General features: G+C 44.3%; 1 protein-coding gene across 1 annotated transcript in view; it reads right to left on the reverse strand.

The window, feature by feature from the left end:
• Positions 1-307: 307 nt before the first annotated feature.
• The window catches only part of ZSWIM4 (zinc finger SWIM-type containing 4), a 31,751-nt gene continuing 10,565 nt past the window's right edge, over positions 308-21,493 (reverse strand). The window contains exons 3-14 of the mRNA XM_073622769.1: positions 14,761-15,108; positions 11,910-12,058; positions 11,390-11,540; positions 9,071-9,247; positions 7,998-8,321; positions 7,031-7,168; positions 6,611-6,871; positions 6,211-6,346; positions 5,959-6,113; positions 5,157-5,320; positions 3,691-3,772; positions 308-3,594 (exon numbers count right to left, since the gene is read on the reverse strand). Coding sequence (XP_073478870.1) covers positions 2,717-3,594; positions 3,691-3,772; positions 5,157-5,320; positions 5,959-6,113; positions 6,211-6,346; positions 6,611-6,871; positions 7,031-7,168; positions 7,998-8,321; positions 9,071-9,247; positions 11,390-11,540; positions 11,910-12,058; positions 14,761-15,108 — 2,963 coding nt within the window. The 3' untranslated portion in view covers positions 308-2,716. The remainder of the gene's footprint in view (positions 3,595-3,690; positions 3,773-5,156; positions 5,321-5,958; positions 6,114-6,210; positions 6,347-6,610; positions 6,872-7,030; positions 7,169-7,997; positions 8,322-9,070; positions 9,248-11,389; positions 11,541-11,909; positions 12,059-14,760; positions 15,109-21,493) is intronic.

A 21,493-nucleotide genomic window follows, 5' to 3' on the forward strand; every position in this document is an offset into this window, starting at 1 on the left:
GCTGTGCATAGTAACCAATCAGCTTCTAACTTCAGGTTGTTCAAATAAGCGGATTGGTTATAAGGCACAGCTGCTCCAGTTTTATTACATCTCCCCCATGGAATCAGCTCTACCATTGCTTGGAAACTTAGATTTCTTGGAAAAATTCAGCAGCTTCATCATTGCACTATACATAAAGATCATCACGGAGCTTTTCAGCAGAAGCACAAAATCCACAGAAATCACAAGTCAGCAGAACACAGGTTTTCTTTAAAATGTATTTGTCGTCATTAAAGTATTACAGAGCAGTCAATAAATAAAACAGCAATAAAGTCATCATTTTTAATAGATCAGCTCCCTCCCCGACAAAATTATATTAATCAGTGAGTCGCTTTCATATATTAGGGGATTTAAACCTTCATTTGAGGGAAACTTGGGGGAGGGCAGAGAAGTGTAGAAGCCCTCCCCCGAGGAATGGAAGGAAAAAAAAAAAAAAAAAAGAAAGCAGAGTGCAGCGCTGTGGAGATACCAAATGGACAGCTTGTATTTTCCTGAGTTATATCATCAGCGACATATTATATCTAAGCGATTTGGAAATGAGAGGAGGATGTTGAGGTATTAAGCAAGGTCACCCCTCCAAAATCAGTTCTTTCAGTGCTACCGAGACTAAATTAGCTAGTCTCCTGTGATTTCTCCCTACCCTGGACAGTCTAATAACATGGGGTAGTTCCGTCAGTGTTAATACATATACATACACACAGAGTAATATACACAAAGTATACACAGCAAGCTGACCACCAGAAATACCTTCACAGCAAATTTTGGTCAACCATCAATCTCCGATCTACTGCCACTCCACGGAAAACACAGGCTGATCCAATACAACGGGAAGGACAGGAATTAGGAGGAGATCACCTTAGGCCTACTGTCAATGGATGGCAGCCATTATGTCCCACAAAATGGCCTGTCACTGACGTATACACCCAAGATTACTTGGAATGACAAGTTTACCTTACTACAAGGTATTCTACTTTTTTGGTCATTTGTTTTAGTTTTTCTTCAAGTCTAAATCGAACATAAGTGGCTACTAAAGAAGAAATATCAAAACATTCTGAGTTGCTCCTGTCCCCCCATGTGGCAAGGTGCAAGTAGGATTTTGTCCTCATCTTTCTAGGCATGTTAGTCCGAGATAGCATGATCAACAGTGCTCTACCCCCTCCCCCCCGCCCAATCACTGTCTGCCCATGCACCCAACAGGAAAATATTTTTTGAAAGACGCTCGTCTCGGGCACCAGGCGCTTTTCAGTAACACAAGCCGTTACTAGGAATGCAGGGGAAGGAAGGTTGTCGGTTCTCCTGTTACACCCCCTAGTCTTTTCAAGCAGCAATAGGCTCAGCTGATCCATCACTTGGCAAGCCATCTTCAGTGGGTGCTAGGAATGCAGGCAGCAAGGCCTTACAGTGTCCTTGGTTGCTAGGATGCAGGCAGTGTCTCCATGGTGTGGGAGGCCTGTCCTCCTGCATCATAGCAACCAATGACACAGCATAGATCAGCTGCCTGCGTCCTAGCAACCAATAAAGCTGGATTGCCAGGTGGCAAATCCAGTCAAGCCTGCTTGAAAACAGACAGGAAAGGTGGAACAGTGCTCCCGGCAGGTGCACCCACAGAATAGGCTTTAGTAACACTCCCAAATTGGGATTCTGTCAGGGAAGGAGTTGGAAAGCCTAAGATTTTCTTTACATTTCGATAGTGGTTCAATGGAGAAGCCAATACAGATGTTTAGACATGAATGTATAATCGTTTTAATGCTCATGAGAGTTCTTCTTTAAAAACCAGACTCTTATCTACACCCAAGCATCAGTGACCATTTTGTGGGCTCAGGCTATATCCAGCACATCTGTGAAGGGATAACTAAACATGACTCACAATATAGCCAAGCTACTTCATGTTTAAGTGACAAAACTAAATGGGAAACGACCAGTGCCCATACCCCTCTATTAGTATTAGCCGCTCCTGTTTTTGCGTGAAAATAACAAAAAAAAAAAAATCAAAGCCAGCGTCATACAAAATGGCTGCCTTTGGCTTAATACTTGGTTCAAGCCTGTTAAAGCTTAGCTACGCTATAGATCAGCGGCAGCGTTTTGGAGTTAAGCGGTGGAGATGTTTTGCATCCAACACGTTGGAAAAAAAAAAAAAGATGCCCGATTAGATTACAAGTCAGACTTAAACATACAAAAAAAATATATATATTAATAAGTTAATACAGAGATTCCTTCAGAAATAAATATATAAATTCTGCTCTTTGCAGATCGCTCCGCTGTCCCGCACACGAATGCGCCCACCTCCTGTGCTGTAGGGTACACAGGATTTCTATGTTAAATACATAAAAATGTCAAAGTGGGCCACAGACTGTATTAAGTTCCTGCAGTTGGGAAGAGGAGAGGTTTCACCAATATTATAAATAAATATAAGTTATTTATAAAAAAAAAAAAAAAAAAAAAAAAAGCACAACTTCACCCGGAAATCCCAGGCGATTTTCTTCAAAATTAAGTTTCCTTCAAATAACTAAATCAAAAATGTCTCCACCTGCAGGAAGGGCTGTCCAATGGAGAGATGCGAGGTATGGGGAACCTCTCCCCTACTCGTTTATCTGGACCCTTGGTGGGGGAGCAGCAAGTCTTTATTTATTATTTTCTTATTATTTTTAAAACGGTGGAAATCGCCTTCATTGTTTGTTCAGCCAAATCTTTCTCTTACCAAAAGCATTAATTTTTTTTTCCCCTTGTAAGTCTGCTTAAGATTATCCAGAAACTGGGAAAACTGCCGGTGCCCATCTGGTGCCAACATGAAAGTGTCTCGTGCCTTGGCCAGGAACTCTATAAATTCGCCATAATGGCGCGGGCTGATGTGTGTAAGACGGGAGTGTGTGGTGCTGATGTACGCTCCAACGGCGGCTTCCAGAAGCTGGCAGAGGGGGGGCTTATCAGCCCGGGGTCCGGTTCCTCTGCCCCGTGAGGCATTAGAAATAGAGAGAGACTGGGCTAAGCCAGGAGGGGCCAGGCTACAACGCCGTAGTATGTCAGAGAGGACCGGGGCGCACTGTACACTTTTGATCACTAGGGGCACCACGGTGCTCAGCTCCACTTTACCCAAAGAATGCGCCAAGGAACAAGCCCACAGGACGTCGCTGACTGCCGGATGGGAGTCCTGGCTGAAGCCAATGTTTAGGTTGGATAGGGCCAGCGTTGCAAGGGTAAACGCCCTCATGGGCAGACCACGGTGCTCCATGTAACGGGCAACGGTGAAAAGGTGAGAGTGGGCACCAGGGCCAGAGCTGGCACTGTCCAATACGATTTGGTAGGCTGCCTCAAATGATGTGTGGTCCTTTTCGCATAGAGTTAGAGCAGGCAGTGCGCAGCTCTGCGGGTCCTTCATGGCGCACTGTAGGGCGAGCGCCCGGGCACACGAACATAGTTCTTCTCGTTGTCTGGGGTCCGTGCTGAAACGGAGGAGCGTGGCGGGGGATGTACAGGACACAGCGACGATACTTGTGGCTTCTATGGGAGTGAAGAGGGTATACCAGTTCTGCATGATGCTGATTAGAGCCTGTGCCCCTGGAGAGAAGACATGGAGAATAAGGTGTCAGTTATGATCATGGCACTGAACATAAAAAGGTAAAGTCATACACAAAAACCATTGTAGCCTCTTACCAATTTCTGTGGCACACGACACCAGCCAACGCACCATTTCCCTTCGCCTCCATGTCAGAGTGGTCAACGTCATCCTCATAACCTGAACGGGACAAATCTCTTTAGTATGCAGTCTATTTAGCTTAAAGAGCATTCTTATAACATCGTCGCTCTGGCCACTCACACAGCCCGAGTCCGCGAACCCGGAAGGAAAACCGGGTGAAGATGGAAGCGCCTTCAGCGGTGACAGCGCGTCTCTAGAGGACTTCGCTTTAGGGCAAGTTTCACATAATGTGCTAGTATGTGATGCATACTAACACATTATGACCTTGCCTTGCAGGATTTAAAAAAAAAATAAAAACAAACACACACACACACACACACACACACACACACACACACACACAGCAGTTTACTACTGCTTTAAGGAGTTGATTCAGTTCTTGTATTTTTGAGACATCAGTCTCAAAATTACTCCAAGCACTCTACTGCTCCCCAGATGTGTTAGCACTGCGGTTTGTCCACAGAATAGGTGTATGCGCGATTTTCGTGCGTTTTAGGCATGGTCTCAGACTTTTAGGTCATGCATTTTTGCCACGTTTGAAAGAGCAAAGATGCAGCGTGCAGGACTTTTGGTGCACTTTCAGAAAACGGGTCACACAACAGAAAAAGTCTATGGGACTGTGGCTAAAATGCACAAAAATGAAACCGCAGTGCACCACGCCTTACACTTTAATAATGGATACCACTACCCCAAAATTTGAGTATTTAGGCCCCTTTCACACAGACAGACCAATCAAGTCCGCCTGCCAATTTTTCAGGCAGACCCTATATTGCTCTCTATGGAGCAGCTGATGTCAACGGACAGGCATCCTTTGACACCCACCGACATCCAATTGGATAGGCGGTCTGTTTCCATACGACAACCCATAGAGGAGAATGGGCTGTGTCAGGGTCTACTCTGCATCAGCAGAGCAGGCACAGACCTGTCAGCCACCTACTCAGTGGGGGATCAGCAAAGAGATACCCTGCTGTGCTGGCAGGCTCCGCCAGTATGAAAAGGACCTTATGTGTTGCTTTCTACACCTACTAAGTGGATAGCTTGGGAAAAAAAAATATTTTATAAAAAAAAAAAAAATTATATAGAATCTATATCTCTCCTGGCCATCTCTGAAATATGGAGTCACCAGTCAGCAATTCTGAAAGCATAAAAGCCTTTGAATGAGCATAACAGCCAGGCAACTGGTATTTTTCAAATATGTGTGAGTTCAAATATGGCAGTCTACTGATTACTCTCAACACGTGTCTTTTAAAGGCCTTTTGCTTTGGTACCTTCATTTTGAAGAAACAGAATACATTTCTGAATCCACCATAATTTTAGGACTACCATAGCTACTACAGTTCGAGTTATTTTACACATGTGACATCGCTGCTCCATAGTATATATCCTGATAATTCTCTCGCCTTCAGAAGTTTTGGCCTCTCACCTGTAATCCCAGCTCCAGAGAGATGTTCAGCAGGGTGGTATCAGGAGGAGAATTGGGGGGTGTTGCAGTCTTACAAGCGTCCTGGGCCAGCTTGAAGAGCAGAGCTGGGGAGTGGATGTGTTGCTGGATGGAGGCTAGGACTGTGTGAAGCCACTTAGGATCTCCTATGGAGGAGGAAAGAAGAGAATGAGCTACTGATTGACAGTTATGTAAAAGCATCACTAAAATATAAACACACCTGGCAATGACCAGCAGCATGCCTCATCAGTTCAGTTCATCAGACCACACTGCTAGTTAAAGTGGATGTAAAGTCTTACACATACCCAGTGAAGGGACTATCCTCAGGTGATACAGAGATGAAACAAATCCTACACAAGTTCTGCCAGTTTATCTGCAGTCTTAACTTCTCTACATACGTTCAAAGTACTGAATTTATAAAGCTTGTCTGAGCTTCCAGAGAACAGGGGGCGGAGAGCTGAAGTTACTCTCCAGATCTGACAGCTGATTGGAAGCAAGGCACACAAATAACAAAAAAGGAACAGAGCTAAGGCTGTCAATCTGCTGGAGATCCCTCCCGTCACCTTTTATCACTTGGTCTCAGCAAAAATTGTCTGACGTAATTCATGGTGATAGAGGAACGAAGTTGCAGACAGAATGACACTTAGTGCTTTTATTTGAGACAAGCACACACTATAGAAGACTATAGAGGGATATTCTCTTTGTTAAGATTTCATGTTTGGAGGTTTATAACCAAAAATAGTGGGATTTTAGCTCACGCGTGGATATCGATCAGCGAATTTACCTTTTGCGGTAGTCAACATGGCTGACGCCAGCTCACACTGGCGTGTCTCCAGATGGCCCAAAATAAACCAGCGGGGAAAGCGACTGGTCAGCATGGAGTCCAACGGCATGATGTCCGAACCATGAGGAGGAAGAACTGACTCCAGCACAGGCAGCCTTGAACAGAGAAGAGACCATTAAAATAGAACAACAATCACATGAAAGGACTAGCAGTGAAGGACAGACTAGAGTCACTGTTCGCGCATCAACTCACCTCATAGCTCTTAAAGCAACGCGATAGGCCAAGTCAGAGTCATGCGGAAGTAAAGCAGTAAATAGAAAGCGAGCAAATGTATGCATGGGAACGCTCTCTCTATAGATCACTTCACCGAAACCACTGAATGGACCGCCTTGGGACAAAAAAAAAAAAAAAAGTGCACATTAGTATGCTGTAAATGCATTCAAACAAAGCAATATAATATAAAAAAAAAAAAATAAATAAAACCTGGAAGCTGATTGGTTTCTATACAGAGCTGCACTAGATTTTACACTCTCCAGTTTTAGTAAATCAACCCCATAATAATGGCATAATGCATGTAGAAAGGCCCACACAAAAAAAAAAAAAAAAATTCCCCTCGTAAAGATAGACTTTTTTACCACTGTTTTATACATACCTTCTAAAAGCAGCATTGCCTGCTTCCGTAGGACTTGCACCAGCCTCTCTCCCATTTCCAATGTTCCCAGCAGGCCAATGATCTGTTCTTCACTTCGCACCAGCTTGTCCTGTGCGTATAGTCCTTCCGGCATTGCTCGTTGCTGCCCCAAGCCCATGAGGGCCACTTCCAGTGCCAAGCAAAGCAGAGACTCTCCAGACTGGGATCCTCCAAGAACTGGGACATGTTGGTACATAACCTTCCTCTGCTCCCCGCCTATTTCTGCAAAACAAAAAAAACAGTGTCAGAATGCTCTACAGAATGAAGATGCATGAAATCTGTCCGATACCAGCCAACTCAATTCTATTTATCTGAGGTCACAACTCCATAAAAGATTTATGAATTTTATCATCTCATGGAAACACTCCAAAAACTACCTACCTGGGAATGGGGCTGGTGCTTCATCTTCGGGCAAACTGGCTTCTAAGAAGGTCTTGCAGAGACAGCCGATTGGATCCAGTGGGTGGCCAATCCACCCCTCCAGATTGGTAAGAGTGGTGCTACCTTTCATCTGCAGTTCTAAAAAGAAAAAGAAGGTGATCAGAGGTGGACCTGAGAAAAAAGTATGGTTTTCAGAAACCGAAAGTACCAGTAGAGGGCTTGCAATCAAAATGAATTGAACCACTTCCTCCAAATCTCAGAATATTCACTGGAAACCCATCACTATATCATGTATAGCAAATGGTGCTCATTTTCAGTGTATCAGGAACTTTATTAATGTTCCTATACCAGAAAAAAAAAAAAAAAAAAAAAACCCACCACAAAAACTGCCCAGATTACGCTTTCGATCAGCATATTCCCCAATCCACACAAGTGAGGCAGAAAGAGGAATCCTCCCCATTATATTCTGACAGCAGGACTTCTCCACTGTCAAGACACTGATCAGCGGCTGCAGCCACCGATCGACAAATTTTTCCCCAACATTCCTGTTCGACAGAGTTAGATTGTCAAGCAGGAACAACCTTACATGGATCGAAATTCGTCTGGTCCCTGCTCAACCAGTCGGATTTTGATCAGTCTATGGCCAGATTAAAAAAAAGGAATGGACTGTAGACAGAACCCACAACTTCAGTTTTCTGAAACCTCCCAAAAATTGCCTTCTGTGCATCTGCTCAGACAAAATCCATTAGAGAGTGGAGGTTGGACCAATCCCCAATTGGTGTCATGGAGGAATTGTAACAAAGTAATGTATACTGATGGTGTTTTTGCAAGATGGCATGATCGGCTTATGAGGTGCAACATGGGAAGACCGAGGCATGAGGTCATTGTAAAACTAGAGTCAGTTCAGAAGTGTACCCAGTGTTTAGTGCCATGTCAGAATTACCATCCATTGTTCACTCCCTCTCACCTTTCCTCTGCTGCTTCAGCCCCTCCATCTGATGCTGCCGTTGAAGCCTCATGGTGTTCACCACAGAGACAGCCAGCCTCAGAGCCGGCTGCGGATAACCGTGGGACCGAAGTGCGTCGACCCGAGCGCAGGCCACAGGGAAATGGTCTCCGAGCCATAACGGACGCCCTTGAGGGTCATAGGACAGCTTGTCAGTGTTGTTCTTTATGCCGGCTCCTGAAGAGGCGGTCTCTCCGATCAGCACTTTCTGTAGGTGGGGATCATTCCAGCGCAGCTCTCCAGCCTTGAGAGCCCGGGCAAAGACAGTCTGACGGGGTCCCGGAGCTGCCGGCAAAGACACATGGGGTAAAACGAACTGCAAATGGTCACTTCTAGGCTTTACCCAATCTTTAGCCTTTAAACTTCTCTAGATATACAGTCCTGTGAAAACATAACTGCCTCTGTCCTGATGACCCAAATAGGGGGTGCCGCTCAAGGCGCCAGCCTGGTTCTTTCCTGTAGTACACCTCAGAGTGCTGGCAAAGACAGAGCTCATCCCAACTCCAATTATACAACAAACAAGGCCCTATGCGCCACACATCATTGCAAGACCCTGGGGATATGTGAAATGACAGCCTCAACCCAGGATCCAGCCAAGCCCCCCCCCCCCCAACAGGGGTCAATTCACCCCTAGGAGGTGAATCATGGGCCTCTATTCTGAACTCAGTATTAAACATTGAATTTGGTTGAAAAAAAAAAAAAATTATTATACACACATACATATACCTCCTTTTTGAGGGACAGTTAAATATGTAAATTTATTGCAGTCTTCTATATGTCCAACAGATGGCGATCTAGTCTTTTACTGTTGGTGGTTTACAGAATTCCCATAAGTCAGAGCAGTGAATCCACCCTTGTCAGAAAGCAGCTTTAGGTTTCAATCCATCAAGACTCGCTGCAAAGCAAGCTGCGCCCCAAAATAAACCCAAACCAATTCGGATATAAAATGACCTCTAAGATTTTGTGACCATCCTGTGCCAACTTTTACTGCACACCACGATTAGATCCTGCACACATCCTCCATGTAGAAATACCTTGTCCTGCAGTTGAAATCTGAGGCATCGTTTGTGTTCCTGGTCCATCCAGGGAATAGTTCCCCTCTTCCAGAGGACAAATGTCAAGCGCGTTCCATCGTCGGAGCAACTGCAACCAAGACTCCCTCTCCTCTGGGCGGCAATGTGGGCTGAGAACCACACAAACCCACAATGCACCTGACAAAGGAAAAAAAAAAATAGTAAAAATTAATGCAATGTTCACAAATACATAATGCAAACAAACATGTAAAGGGTATACAGTATGCTGAGCGACATAACCGGAATGCATTTGCCATTGTTAACTGCAGCCTTAGATCTGCCATCATGAGCCATTCTATAGCTATAGAAGACAGACCCACAGATAAAAGGGTTGGTTCAACTTTACAAAAAAAAAAAAAAAAAAAAAAAAAAAAAAAGTGTCTAGTACCCAGTTAGGACAGGTATTCCAGGTCCCATCTCTACCTGCTGCCGCCTAGACTCCTCCTTCTCTCCCACTCATCTTCTGGGACATGTCACAGGTCCCAGATTTGCTGGGCCATTCAGGACAGCGCAGCATGGCTCGCGCATCGCGCATCCAGGTGTGAAGCCACAAGCTGTCACAGCCAGGTGCCCACACTTGCAAGCTCGGCACCACAGAGAGGAGCGAAGCTTGAAAGGCAGCCGCATCGCTGGACGTGGGTCAGGCAAGTGTGCATTTATTAAAAGTCACCAGTTACACTTTTTGTAGCTGCTGACTTAAAAAAAGAAAAGAAAAATAAAATAAAAAAAAAAAAAAAAAAAAAAAAAAAAACAGTGGAACTCAGCTTTAATCCAGGTGTACTTCAAATAGCCTGGCTGAAAAATTCCCAGAGAAGGCATTGTCTCGTCCTGCCTAGTTGCTAGGACATTGCCAAGACACTCCCAAATAAGTCAAACCCCGCCCACATGCACTCCTTTTCCCTGCTGCAGTACCTTTGAGCTCTGTGATACTGCGACTAGGGAGTTAGTGGAACACACACACGTGGGGGGTTGAGAGCTCGTTCCTGAGCAGTAATGGCCGAGAGTGTCTTCACAAGGCCGGTACAGGAAGATGCAAACTCTGGGATTTTTTTTTTTTTGGGCCAGGCTTCAGGAAGAATGTAAATGGCCTACACCTATAGAAAGGACATTATTCAGGTTTAGTCAGAGCTGAACACTTTTTGTTTTCATCTACAGACACCCCTTATCTGCATAGGCAGTTATTTGGCAAGCCCTGGTTCACACTGCCGCAACTTGTCATGTGACTTGAGCATTCAAAGTCACATAACAAGTTGCGCCCCATGAATAGCAACGGAACCATTTTAATCAGAACTTCCTGCACTACTTTTGGTGAGGCTGCAGCACGACTTGCATTGACCTCTGTTAAAGTGGAGTTCCATCCAAAAATGGAACTTCCACTTTTCGGATTCCTCCCCCCCCTCCGGTGTTACATTTGGCACCTTTCAGGGGAGAGGCGGAGCAGATACCTGTATAATCCAGGTATTTTCTCCCACTTCCGGACATCGCCGTAATATTAGCGGCTATCTACACAATGTCGGGCCTCTCCCGTCCCCGTCCCCCCCGCTGTCTTCTGGGAGACACACAGGTCCCAGTGAGATCGCACAGCATGACTCGCGCATGCGCAGTAGGGAACCAGGCTGTAAAGCCTCAAGGCTTCAATTCCAGATTCCCTTACCGAAGATGGCGGCACCTCCACCCGGGAGCTGAGGGACAGATTGGCTTTGGGTGAGGACATCGCGGGCGCCCTGGACAGGTAAGTGTCCATATATTTTAAGTCAGCAGCTGCAATATTTGTAGCTGCTGACTTATTTTTTTTCTTTTTTCCCCCTGCAGAACTCCGCTTTAAAGAAGTCGTATGCAAGCCATGAATAAGTCGTGCAGGGATGTCAGATTCAAAGTCACGCAGAAGTCACGGCAGTGTGATCCGGGGGCTAAAAAAGGTGAACTAACCCTTTTAAAGGATTTATTGCTGATGTGTATGGGATAAAATGTAAAAAAAAAAAAAAAAAAAAAAAAAGGGGAGGCATTTCTGATAAGCCAAGACTTGAGCTGCATACCCATACCTATGCAGAACAAACGTATTTGACAATGGCGGGAAGGAGGGCTGGCTGAGTGGGTGAAAGATGAAAATCTGTAGAGGGTTTCCTATTCACATCATCAAACGATTAAACCGTGGAATAAATAGAGCTACATGTAGAACACACAAATCCTTTAGGTGAAACGACTGCATAAAATCCAGCCAAACCCGGATCATCGTCCATTCCAGTGCATTTAGACCCCTGTAGATGGTGCACAACTCACCTAGTTCATCCCATAGCTGCCGACATTTGTCAGTCATGCCGGCTCCCTGCTGCCTCCAGAGTGCCAGACGAGGGTCCTCCAAAAACTGTTCTGTCATCAAGATGAGCATGCGTGCTCCATTGGAATCTCGCATCCTTAACATCTCCCTTACCTGGTGGAAAAAGGAATAAGACGTTATAAAACTCAACAGGACAGGCGAAAATCTCCACATCAATGCAGACCTATAAAATGTCTGACATGTCATATTATACAAAACAAAAAAATAAAAACAAACACCAACACACACCCTACACACTGATCAACACACTTTTTCTAAAAGCTGCAGCTCCCTCTCCCAATCTGAGCACTAACAGCGCTCAAGTTAGAAGGCAACAGCAGGATGGGCTGATCTGCGTGATGCTTTATCATCCACACCCCAGAAACTCAGTTTTATCAACTTTTTGCTAGGCAACAGTATAAAAATTGGTCTACAAAAGGAAAATTTGAGGAGGATACCTAGACCACAAATGGTAACGCTCACCTTATTAAACATAGACTGCAGCTGCTTGCTGGCTCCATAATACCCTCCATTAGACAGAAGCTGCTTCACTTGCTCCTGAATTTGTTCCTCATCTAAATGCCAACAGTTATCGTCTTCTCGACCTGCACCAGCAGTGGGGTCTGGGGCTCCTGAAAAACAGAAAAATGATTGAGTATTAGATAAACATGAAAACTGTTTTCCTGGATTATAATAACACCACACTCAATAAAATGTTGGTCATGATCATTCCACAGAAAATTCCTGTACTGATTGCAAGTCCTAAAGGGCCACCGCAGCAAAACAAGGAATATTTTTATTCTGGTACCTGTAGTGTGTATGCATACATACATTATTTTCCCCCAGTACTTTATAAAATATGAGTTATTCTCCACCTTTACATTTAGGTCAAGCTGTCCAAAAAAAAAAAAAAAAAAAAAAAAAAAAAAAAAGTGATAGTTCTACTGTATAACATGCTTTAAAAAGGAACAGGATCCATTTTTTTTGTTAGGGTAACACGCTTTAATTTAGGAATACAAAAGTACTACCCAATCTCAACTGGGACGTCATTTGTTCTAAATACAGAGCAATACAAATCACAGCGGAAAAGATAGAGTCTCTCTCATTAGATTTTTATGAAATATATATGAAAATGCCACAAATCCTAAAATAAATAAAGATCTAAATCTGCGTTTAAACCATTTGGAGAAATAGTGTTGAAAAAAAATGTATCCACTGTACCTCTCTCCTAAGGGTACGTTCACCATCGCCACCTCTCCTATTTCTTTCAATGCCGTCTAATACCATGTATTTTAGTTGCAAGACTATGTCCTTGTTCTACAAAGTGTCGGGCAAGTGACAACCGTGTTAATTTGCCCGAGTATTTATGTCTGGTGATTCGATCTTTCACCAATATATACTAAACCACATGGACACTTGATAGCGTACACTACAAACGATGATTGGCATGTGTAATGTCCCTTAATAGGTAGATTAAAACCTCTGTGGGGATGTGAAAAAAATATTTACCCCTTATCATTGAGTTACATTGGATACAAGATAAACAAGCATAAGATCACGTATTTTTTGGTCCCAAGAATGTTATTTTGGGAGCAGGTGGATAAAATTGGTCCTATTTCACCAATCGATCTCGGAGTGTTCTACCTTTCCTATATGAAGACATAGGCAGACTCCAAAATTCTTCAATAGTGGGATAACTTGCCCTAAGTAAATTCCAACATTTTTTGATAGAATTAAAAATTATATGTGGAAATGGATGAGATTGTACGACAAAGGGAATTTACTGTTTAGACCTAGTATTGCCTAGATCTGATCATCTTTTTTTAATTAATGCTTCAGGATATCTCCTATTTATAAGTTTCTTTTCCATCTCATATGACAATGTTGAGAATCATTGACAATTCTTTGGACCCTCATTAATTGACTTCTCGGAATGGAAGAGATAGATAGGATAGATAGATAGATAGGATAGATAGAGGCGAGGAGCTGGTCTGCCTGGGAGTTAGCACTGCCATCAGATGGGATGAATGGGAGACATTCTCCCAGAATAAGAGTGTGGAGGAACAGAGAGGGCGGCCAGATTATAGCAGAAGAGAGCGTGGAGGAAGAGGCAAGCTGGCTTGATCACAGAGCGGGGTTTACCTGCTGTAACAGCTTACATTACAATTGCAGTCTGTGCACCGTCACACACACAGACCCCACCCTCCTGACCCCCGCACCTGTGTGTGACGGTGCACAGACTGCAATTGTAATGTAAGCTGTTACAGCAGGTAAACCCCTCTACACAGGTGAGGCCGCAATGTTGGACACACAGGTGAGGCCGCAATGTTGGACACACAGGTGAGGCCGCAATGTTGGACACACAGGTGAGGCCGCAATGTTGGACACACAGGTGAGGCCGCAATGTTGGACACACAGGTGATAAAGTTGTTATTTATTTGTGCAACTTAATTCTGCATAAAACATTTAAGTATCATTTCATGAGAATTTATGAGGGCGTGTATAGGGACAGGGCAACTGGTGGCAAGTAACCCTTAAGGCCTGGCTAGTAGCTCAGGACTTGAAAATTTGAGCCCTGTGTGTACATACAGAAAAACAGGGGCTGCTGATGTTTTAGTCATAAGGCTTTAGATGCAATTTAAAGGGAACTGCTAAAGTGGTCATTGCTTGACTTTGATGATGAAAAGATGAAGGCTTCAACGTTGTGATCCTTCAAGTGGCAGCGTGGCTTTTTTTGGTCGACTGCACCCCCTACCAGCACTTACCACATCTAGGTGGTGGGCGGGCTCCTGTGTCCTCTGCTTCAGCGGCAGGTAGCAGCTCCTGTGTCCTCTCCTGCTTGGCTTCAGGGGCGGGTGGGTTGCGGGCAGTGGCTCCTGTGCCCTCTCCTGCTTGGCTTTAGTGGCGGGCATGTTTGAGGGCAGCGGCTCCTATGTCCTCTCCTGCTCAGCTTCCTCCATACGGCTCCTCCCTCCTCCTAGGCATCCAATAGGATCGCCTGTCCTTTCAGCACCTGTGATACCCTTAATAGATGGGCCGCCGCTGGATCCTTCCTTCTACTTAGTCACCTACCGGGAATAAGTAGACGGCCAGGTTAGGTCATCTGGATGCATGCTTTTCCAGGGCAGGGACTCCCTAACCAACGAAGTCAGAATTGAGGCGAGGGCCTCAGAGCCTAGGCCTTTAAAAACAAGCCAGTAAACGGCAGCTCTAATATATTGCAAGCTCTTTTCAGAGAGCCCAAGAGCAAGTCCCATTCAGACTAACGCAAGACCTGTAGGAGATTGTGACCTTTTGAAAACCCCCTTTCCCTGCAAGGAGCTACCAATCTTACCATGCACTCTGTTTATCTCAGATCCCAGCTGAAGGATCTCATCTGCTAATCGCTGGGCAGTTGGCAGCACCTCTGTATGATGTTCACTGATCAGGTACTGCACAAACTTTTGAAGCTGGTCCCTGTTCATCTGGGACAGAGTCTCCGAGATAGGAAGTCTCAGCTCCACCCCTCTTGCCCGCCGGATGCGGTGAAGGGACAGCGCCACCACGTGCGCGCAGTAGAAAATGTCTCTGTTCTCGCAGCCGCAGCTGACCGACGTGATCTTGCATCTGTCAAAACTGATGGATACTTGATAGGTGCGCTCTGGTTCTCCTGCTTCTGTGACCGATCCGCTGAGGTGAAACCCTGCGAGAAGAGAGGAGACAGAGGATGCCAATCATTAAAATAAAAATAAATAAAAAGGGAGAATCATGTTATTTTCACTAGATTTTTAACTACCCATTTTCGAAGGACTTGTGTTGAGTGGGTGTCAATTGGCTGCACATGCTGATCGAACACAAAATTTTCCAATAGTCCCTTTCGAGAGGAGTCAATCCACCAGGCTGACCCTTCTCGAACAGGAATGGCCAAAGATGGCTCAAAATTCAGCCAGTTCCTACAGAATCTCGATCCATCCATGACCAGCTTAAGTTTCAAACCCAAAGTCAAATCTAAACAGGACTACAAATGCTTTATATGCAAGTGAATACAACAATAGGAGCGAGGAGAAAAGACCATTTGTTTGCTGGTTATCTGTCCCCTCCCTAATCTTCTGTCTCATTAACCTCCCATTCAGCAGTGTTGAGCTTCCCACTAGCATAATCTAATTACTGGATTGGTGAGAATTCACATCCATAAGAGAAATCTGCCCCTGGTAAATACAACAACCCCCCCCCCCCCCCCCCCCCCAAAAAAAAAAGTCCTAAATTAGGAGACAATTGTCCCTTCACTGTAGAACACATACACTTTAGGCACTGCATACAAATGCAGGTAGGTCTCAAAAGTCATAGGGCCCTTAGAAACCCCAGGCTTGCCATCGACATACAATAAACTATAGAATAGGTAGACATATTGGGCTGTGGAGGCACACAGATGGACTCCTGATTATGATCAGCAGAGGGAGGAGTCATGACACCAATTTTATCATCTCGCTACAATAACAGCAATGGGGTCAGTACGGTGCAACCAACCTTCCGCTTCCCATCTGTTCACAAGCTCCCCCTAACCTAATTCTCATGCACACGGAGAGGGGAGGGGGAGGGGCCAGGTAATCAGGACCCCTCTATACAGAACAGAGCAGGCTCTGGTTGCCATGTGAGATAATCAGGCAGTTAATGCATAAGGGACACAAGAGGAAGAAAAAACACACACACACACACACACACACACACACACACACACACACACACACACACACACACACACACACACACACACACACACACACACACACACACACGCACACACACACACACACACACACAAAAATAGTGCAAGAGCAGGCATTTACCCTGAGCGGAAAAGAGATCTGCCTATGCAGGGCTAAACAAGGGCAGATTTGTCCCCCCCCCAAGAGGAAGTATAGATAACTATTGGGATACTGGGGAACTGGAGAAAGTGCAGAGAAGGGCAACCAAACTGATAAGAGACATGGAGCTCAGCTATGAGGAAAGATTAGGAGGAACTTAAAGCGGAGTTCCACCCAAAAATGGAACTTCCGCTTTTCGGGATCCTCTCCCCCCTCTGGTGTCACATTTGGCACCTGACTAATCCAGGTATTTGCTCCCACTTCTGGGAAGAGATAGCCACAGTATCCGCAGATATCTATGCTATATCCGGCCCCCCCCCACCCCCCCGCCGCCTTCTGGGAGACACCAGGGACCTGTGGGATTGCACAGTGAGACTTGCGCATGCGCAGTAGGGAACCAGGCTGTGAAGCCGCAAGGCTTCACTTCCTGATTCCCTTACCGAAGATGGCAGCGCCTCCACCCAAGAGCCAGACCATATCACGGGCGCCCTGGACAGGTAAGTGTTCTTATTTTAAAAGTCAGCAGCTGCAGTATTTGTAGCCGTTTACTAAAAAAAAAAAAAAAAAAAAAAAATTGGCAGAACTCCGCTTTAAATTTTATTTCCTCTTGAGGAGGAGATTAAGGGGGATATAATAAGATCAACATGTACAAATACATATACATAAGGAGTTCATTTAGTGAACTTTAAGGTCATCACAGACATGGGGGCACTCTATGCCTAGCGGAAAAGACATTTCGCTCTAAATACGGAAAGGTTTCTTCACAGTAAGAGCTGTAAAAAAAGTGGTATAGACTCCCTCAAAAGCTGATTCTGGCCAACTCAGTAGATTGCTTTAAAAAAAGACCTGGGTTATTTCCTAGATGTACATAATATAACTGGGTATTAACATTTATAGGTAAAATTTATCCAGGGAATATCAGATTGCCTCTTGGGGGATCAGGAAGGAATTTTTCCCCCTGCTGGAGCAAATTGTACCATGCTTTGCTGGGGTTTTCACCTTCTCTGGATTAGGGTATAGGATTGTGTGTTTTTTGTTGGTTGAACTGGATGGACTTCTGTTTTTTTTTTTTTTTTTTTTTTTTTTGCAACCTGACTAACACTGAACAGTTTTCATATGATCACAGAATATCCAGAGAATACATGTTGGAGCTGGATGGACCAAGTCTTATGTGTATTGGACTCTTCCACACAAATCGTGTCAACCATGCAGTTTGGGGGGGGGGGGGTGTCCTTACTGTCCATCTTAATGGATCCTGGATACTCCTATATGATTTTTCCTTTACATTTTTATAATTTGAGAATGCGAGCAAGGAGGACGACATAATTGGGGGGCACTACTAATAGACCAGGGGTCTCCAAACTTTCTAAACAAAGCAAGTTTACGGTCCCTCAGACTTAAGGGGGGGGGGGGGGGGGAGACACTGGTCATTGGGAGTAGAAAGTCCCGAAGTCAGTGGGAATAAATAATGCCCCATCTTTGGTGTCAAGTGAGGACTCCCTCTTGTTGGTGTCATTGGAAGGAATTGTGCTCCATCATTGGTGCCATTTGACCCTCATTGTTGGTGTCATTGGGAGGAATTCTGCCCCTTCATTGGCATCAGAGAGAACATGCCTCAGTGTTGGCATCAGTGGGTGAAAATAGTGCCCAAGAGCCGCAGTTTGGAGACCACTGTATTAGACCAGTACTAATAGGCCATGTTGAGATGGTGGACCTACTTCACCATGCCGACCTTGATCACAACAGGATCAGGAGACAAGGACATCAATGGGCATCATATAGCTACCAGGTTCCAGCACCAACATCTTCTACAGCTCTGAAAATGTCAAGTGACTGAATGCATAGATCTACAAAAGGAAGCCGGTTCTGGAATGTGAGAAAAAGGGGGTCACAGTAAACAATGTTCTTTAGAACATCCTGTCCAACCTTGGTTGAAACCCAACATAATGGGCACAGAGTCGGGAACTCTGCACAGAAATCTTAGGAAAAAAAAAAAAAAAGTATATATTAACTACTGCTGATAACTAGCCAGCCAGTGCTCATTCCAGGGTAATATAACCCAGGCAGCGATGTGCGCAGGCTTGCTGGGCCCTCAATAAAGCCATTGAGGGCTCTCAGTCTGTCTCAGGTCTCCACGGTCAGGACATGTGTGGGATCCGTGACGCATGACGGACTGGGTATCAGCCTGGTATTGTCCTCAGTCACACGCCTCGGGCCCCTCTCTGTCAATGAGACTTTTATCTGCTGTATACAAAACACAATCACGAACGAGGGAGGGGCTCCCTGGGGGGGGTCCATGCAGAGAACAGGGAAACAAAACAAAAAAAAGAATAAAAAAGGATTAGTCTTTCAGGTTTGATATCCTAATAAAGAGAATTATACCCAAATAGGCAGGGGATAAGGGGGGGTCTGGCATCTTCATAGATTTGCTGACAATGGGGAAACTGCCTTAACAAAAAAATGCTGCAGGCCAGTCTAATATAAGCAAATCTGTCTCCTCTGTCCTTAGGGTGAGAAGAACTACCTGCCACCTTTTATCGTCCACCATCAGGTGATACTTCTCCAATAGAAAGAAAAAAAAATGTATAACAGCTGTGGCATGATAGCTTTTAAAGGAACCTGTCAGGTTACAAAAAATAAAATAAAAAATTAAAATGATGGCGTTTGATGCCAACATACCCCCACCACACAATATGGTTCCACCCTCTAACATCACGGCTGACTTCTCTAGACCTGTAGGGGGTTAGAGAATAGCACTACAGCGTGTGGCAGGGGATGCAGGTATTTGACACTCCCAAACTGTAAAGACAGGAGACTGATGGAAGCTGCTGAACTGGAACTGGGGACAAAGTAGGAGGCATGGCAACCAGAATAAAAAAAAAAAAAAGTGTTTTTTTTTTGGAACAGGTCTCTCTACAAGGAATTGTAGTATACCGCCTGTAAGAACACATTTGCAGTTTTTAAATATTTACCCAAATTCTCTGATGCGACTCTTACACTACTAAATATATATATATACACACACACACGAACTTGAATTAATATGAATTTATTGTCTGCAAATATTGGCACCTTTAGCACAAGAAAAGCCCTTTAAAAATTCTATAGTCTGTTGCACTTCTATTGTGGTTAAAATCCTGCTTGCTGCATTTTTGGTCAGTTACAAAATTAAAAAAAACCTCCCCGTTGAAATGCACTGAAAAAAGCAGCAAGAATGCATCAATAACACACGTTAAGTTTCTTGATGCAGTTTTTTTCTTTTGAGTCGCATGACCTATGAAAAACACCATAAGCATAGTAAAATCGCAGCAAAATCGCGTGCGTTTTTCAGTGCCATTATCGGCAAAATCCCGATCGCACCATTTTCAGTCGATCACTTTCAGCTGCTGAAATTTTGGCGCATCTCTAGTATCATGGTGTATTTTTTTTTTTTTTAGAATTGTAAATCCTAAATGGGTCCGTTAAACCTCCCTCTAGTGGCCATCTGTATATCAGCAGTACAAATATCAGCCTTGCTGAACAGTTGGAGCTGAAATAACAGGCCAAGTCACACTGGCTGGTTAATGGGTGGTTATAGGGGGCCCAATCATTTCTAGCAAAGTTTGCAATTCTGGAGTATTACAATTATTAGGCTGAACTCCTAAAAAGGGTGATATTGAGTGTCTCAAAGGCACCAATTTGTACAAACATTTGGCAACTTGAATGAAATCTCCCTGAGTGTGCGCCAGGCACACCATGAAAGAGGAAAGGTCAACGTACTGCCAATGGCACCCATTAATCAAGGTTAGATAGTTCCCCACCTGTCACTTTCTAGGAAACACCAGCAAATCTAAGGCCACTATAGAGCTAAAACCAGTCATTTAATTTTTTTTTTTTTTTTTTAAATTCTGGTAAATTTAAAAAAAAAAAAAAAGATTTAAAAAAAGCCATCAGCTGTGGGAAAAAATAAAATGGATGAAATACAAAAATCACAACCAGATTGCTTTAAATGCATTTTTTTTTTTTAATTCTCAACCATTTTCAAGTAAGAGTAAATCTATTTGATCAGAGTTAGAGATTGAAAATTGGCTAGTCGATCGAATTTGCTAATGGCGAGCACTGTTCTTTCAAAATCAATTTCAATTGCATTAGCAACCAAAAGCTGGCTGAAAAAGGCCTCACGTACGGCAAGCATAACAGACTTGCAATGAGATAGAAAACAGTAAGGTCCAAATCACTGCACTATACAACTAAGGGGCCCAAGAAAGCCTTGTAATTGGCGTGGCTGCTGATGTGGCCAGGGAAATTTTCCCCTTGTATCTTATTAGAGTTCCGTTGGTCTCGGAATGTAAAGCGCTGTGTCATTGGACGGTGCTATACATGTACCAAATAATAATGAAGTCAAACAGAGCCTCCATAGGTTGGATGCATTTACACCAACATACTATACATAGGATTGAGGTTTTTAAAACCATACTGTGTGATTCAGAATGACAGGCATGCATAAGAATAGCACAGAATTGGTATTTAAATACGCAGAACAAACACGGATGGTACATTTTCTGTTGGGGATTCAGAAACTGCCACAACCTGTGTGACCGGGCTCTTCAAAACACACATCACGTCTAATCTAGGCAGATTGTATTTTGGGTTCCTGCAGAGCTCTGGCACATGCACAGACGTGCCCACTGACTAAATACAGGGCAACAGGCCTGGGCAAGCCACAGCTCTCAGGCCACTGAGTCAGACGTCCAAAAGGGAAAAAAAAAAAAAAAAAAAAAAAAATTGGTGTGATGTGATAATTGTCACCAACTGTCACCTGCATGACAAGTCGCTGCCTGCAATGTCAGGTGTGGACAGTTACAGGTGAAACCGTCTGATTCCTCCCGAAATCACAATAAATAAATCTACGAGTGTACACTGCATCGCGTTTCACGTGTTGTGGTACCTGAACTATATAGGAGCATCCATTCTTCAACCAGACTTCCATGGAACCCCGGGGTTCCTCTGGAGGATACTAACCTAGAGTCTAGACCAGTGGTTATCAACTCCTGTCCTTGGGACCCACCAACAGGCCAGGTTTGCAAGATAACTGAAATACATCATATCATTTGCTGCTCAGTGATTGCAGTATTCTAGTCTGCCTCTCCAAGGTAATACTTAAATTCTGGCCTGTTAGTGGGTCCTGAGGACCGGAGTTGAGAACCACTGGTCTAGACTCTAGAGCAGGGATATGCAATTAGC

Source organism: Aquarana catesbeiana, linkage group LG03 (assembly GCF_042186555.1).
Source record: "Aquarana catesbeiana isolate 2022-GZ linkage group LG03, ASM4218655v1, whole genome shotgun sequence".
Classification (NCBI taxonomy): Eukaryota; Metazoa; Chordata; class Amphibia; order Anura; family Ranidae; genus Aquarana; species Aquarana catesbeiana.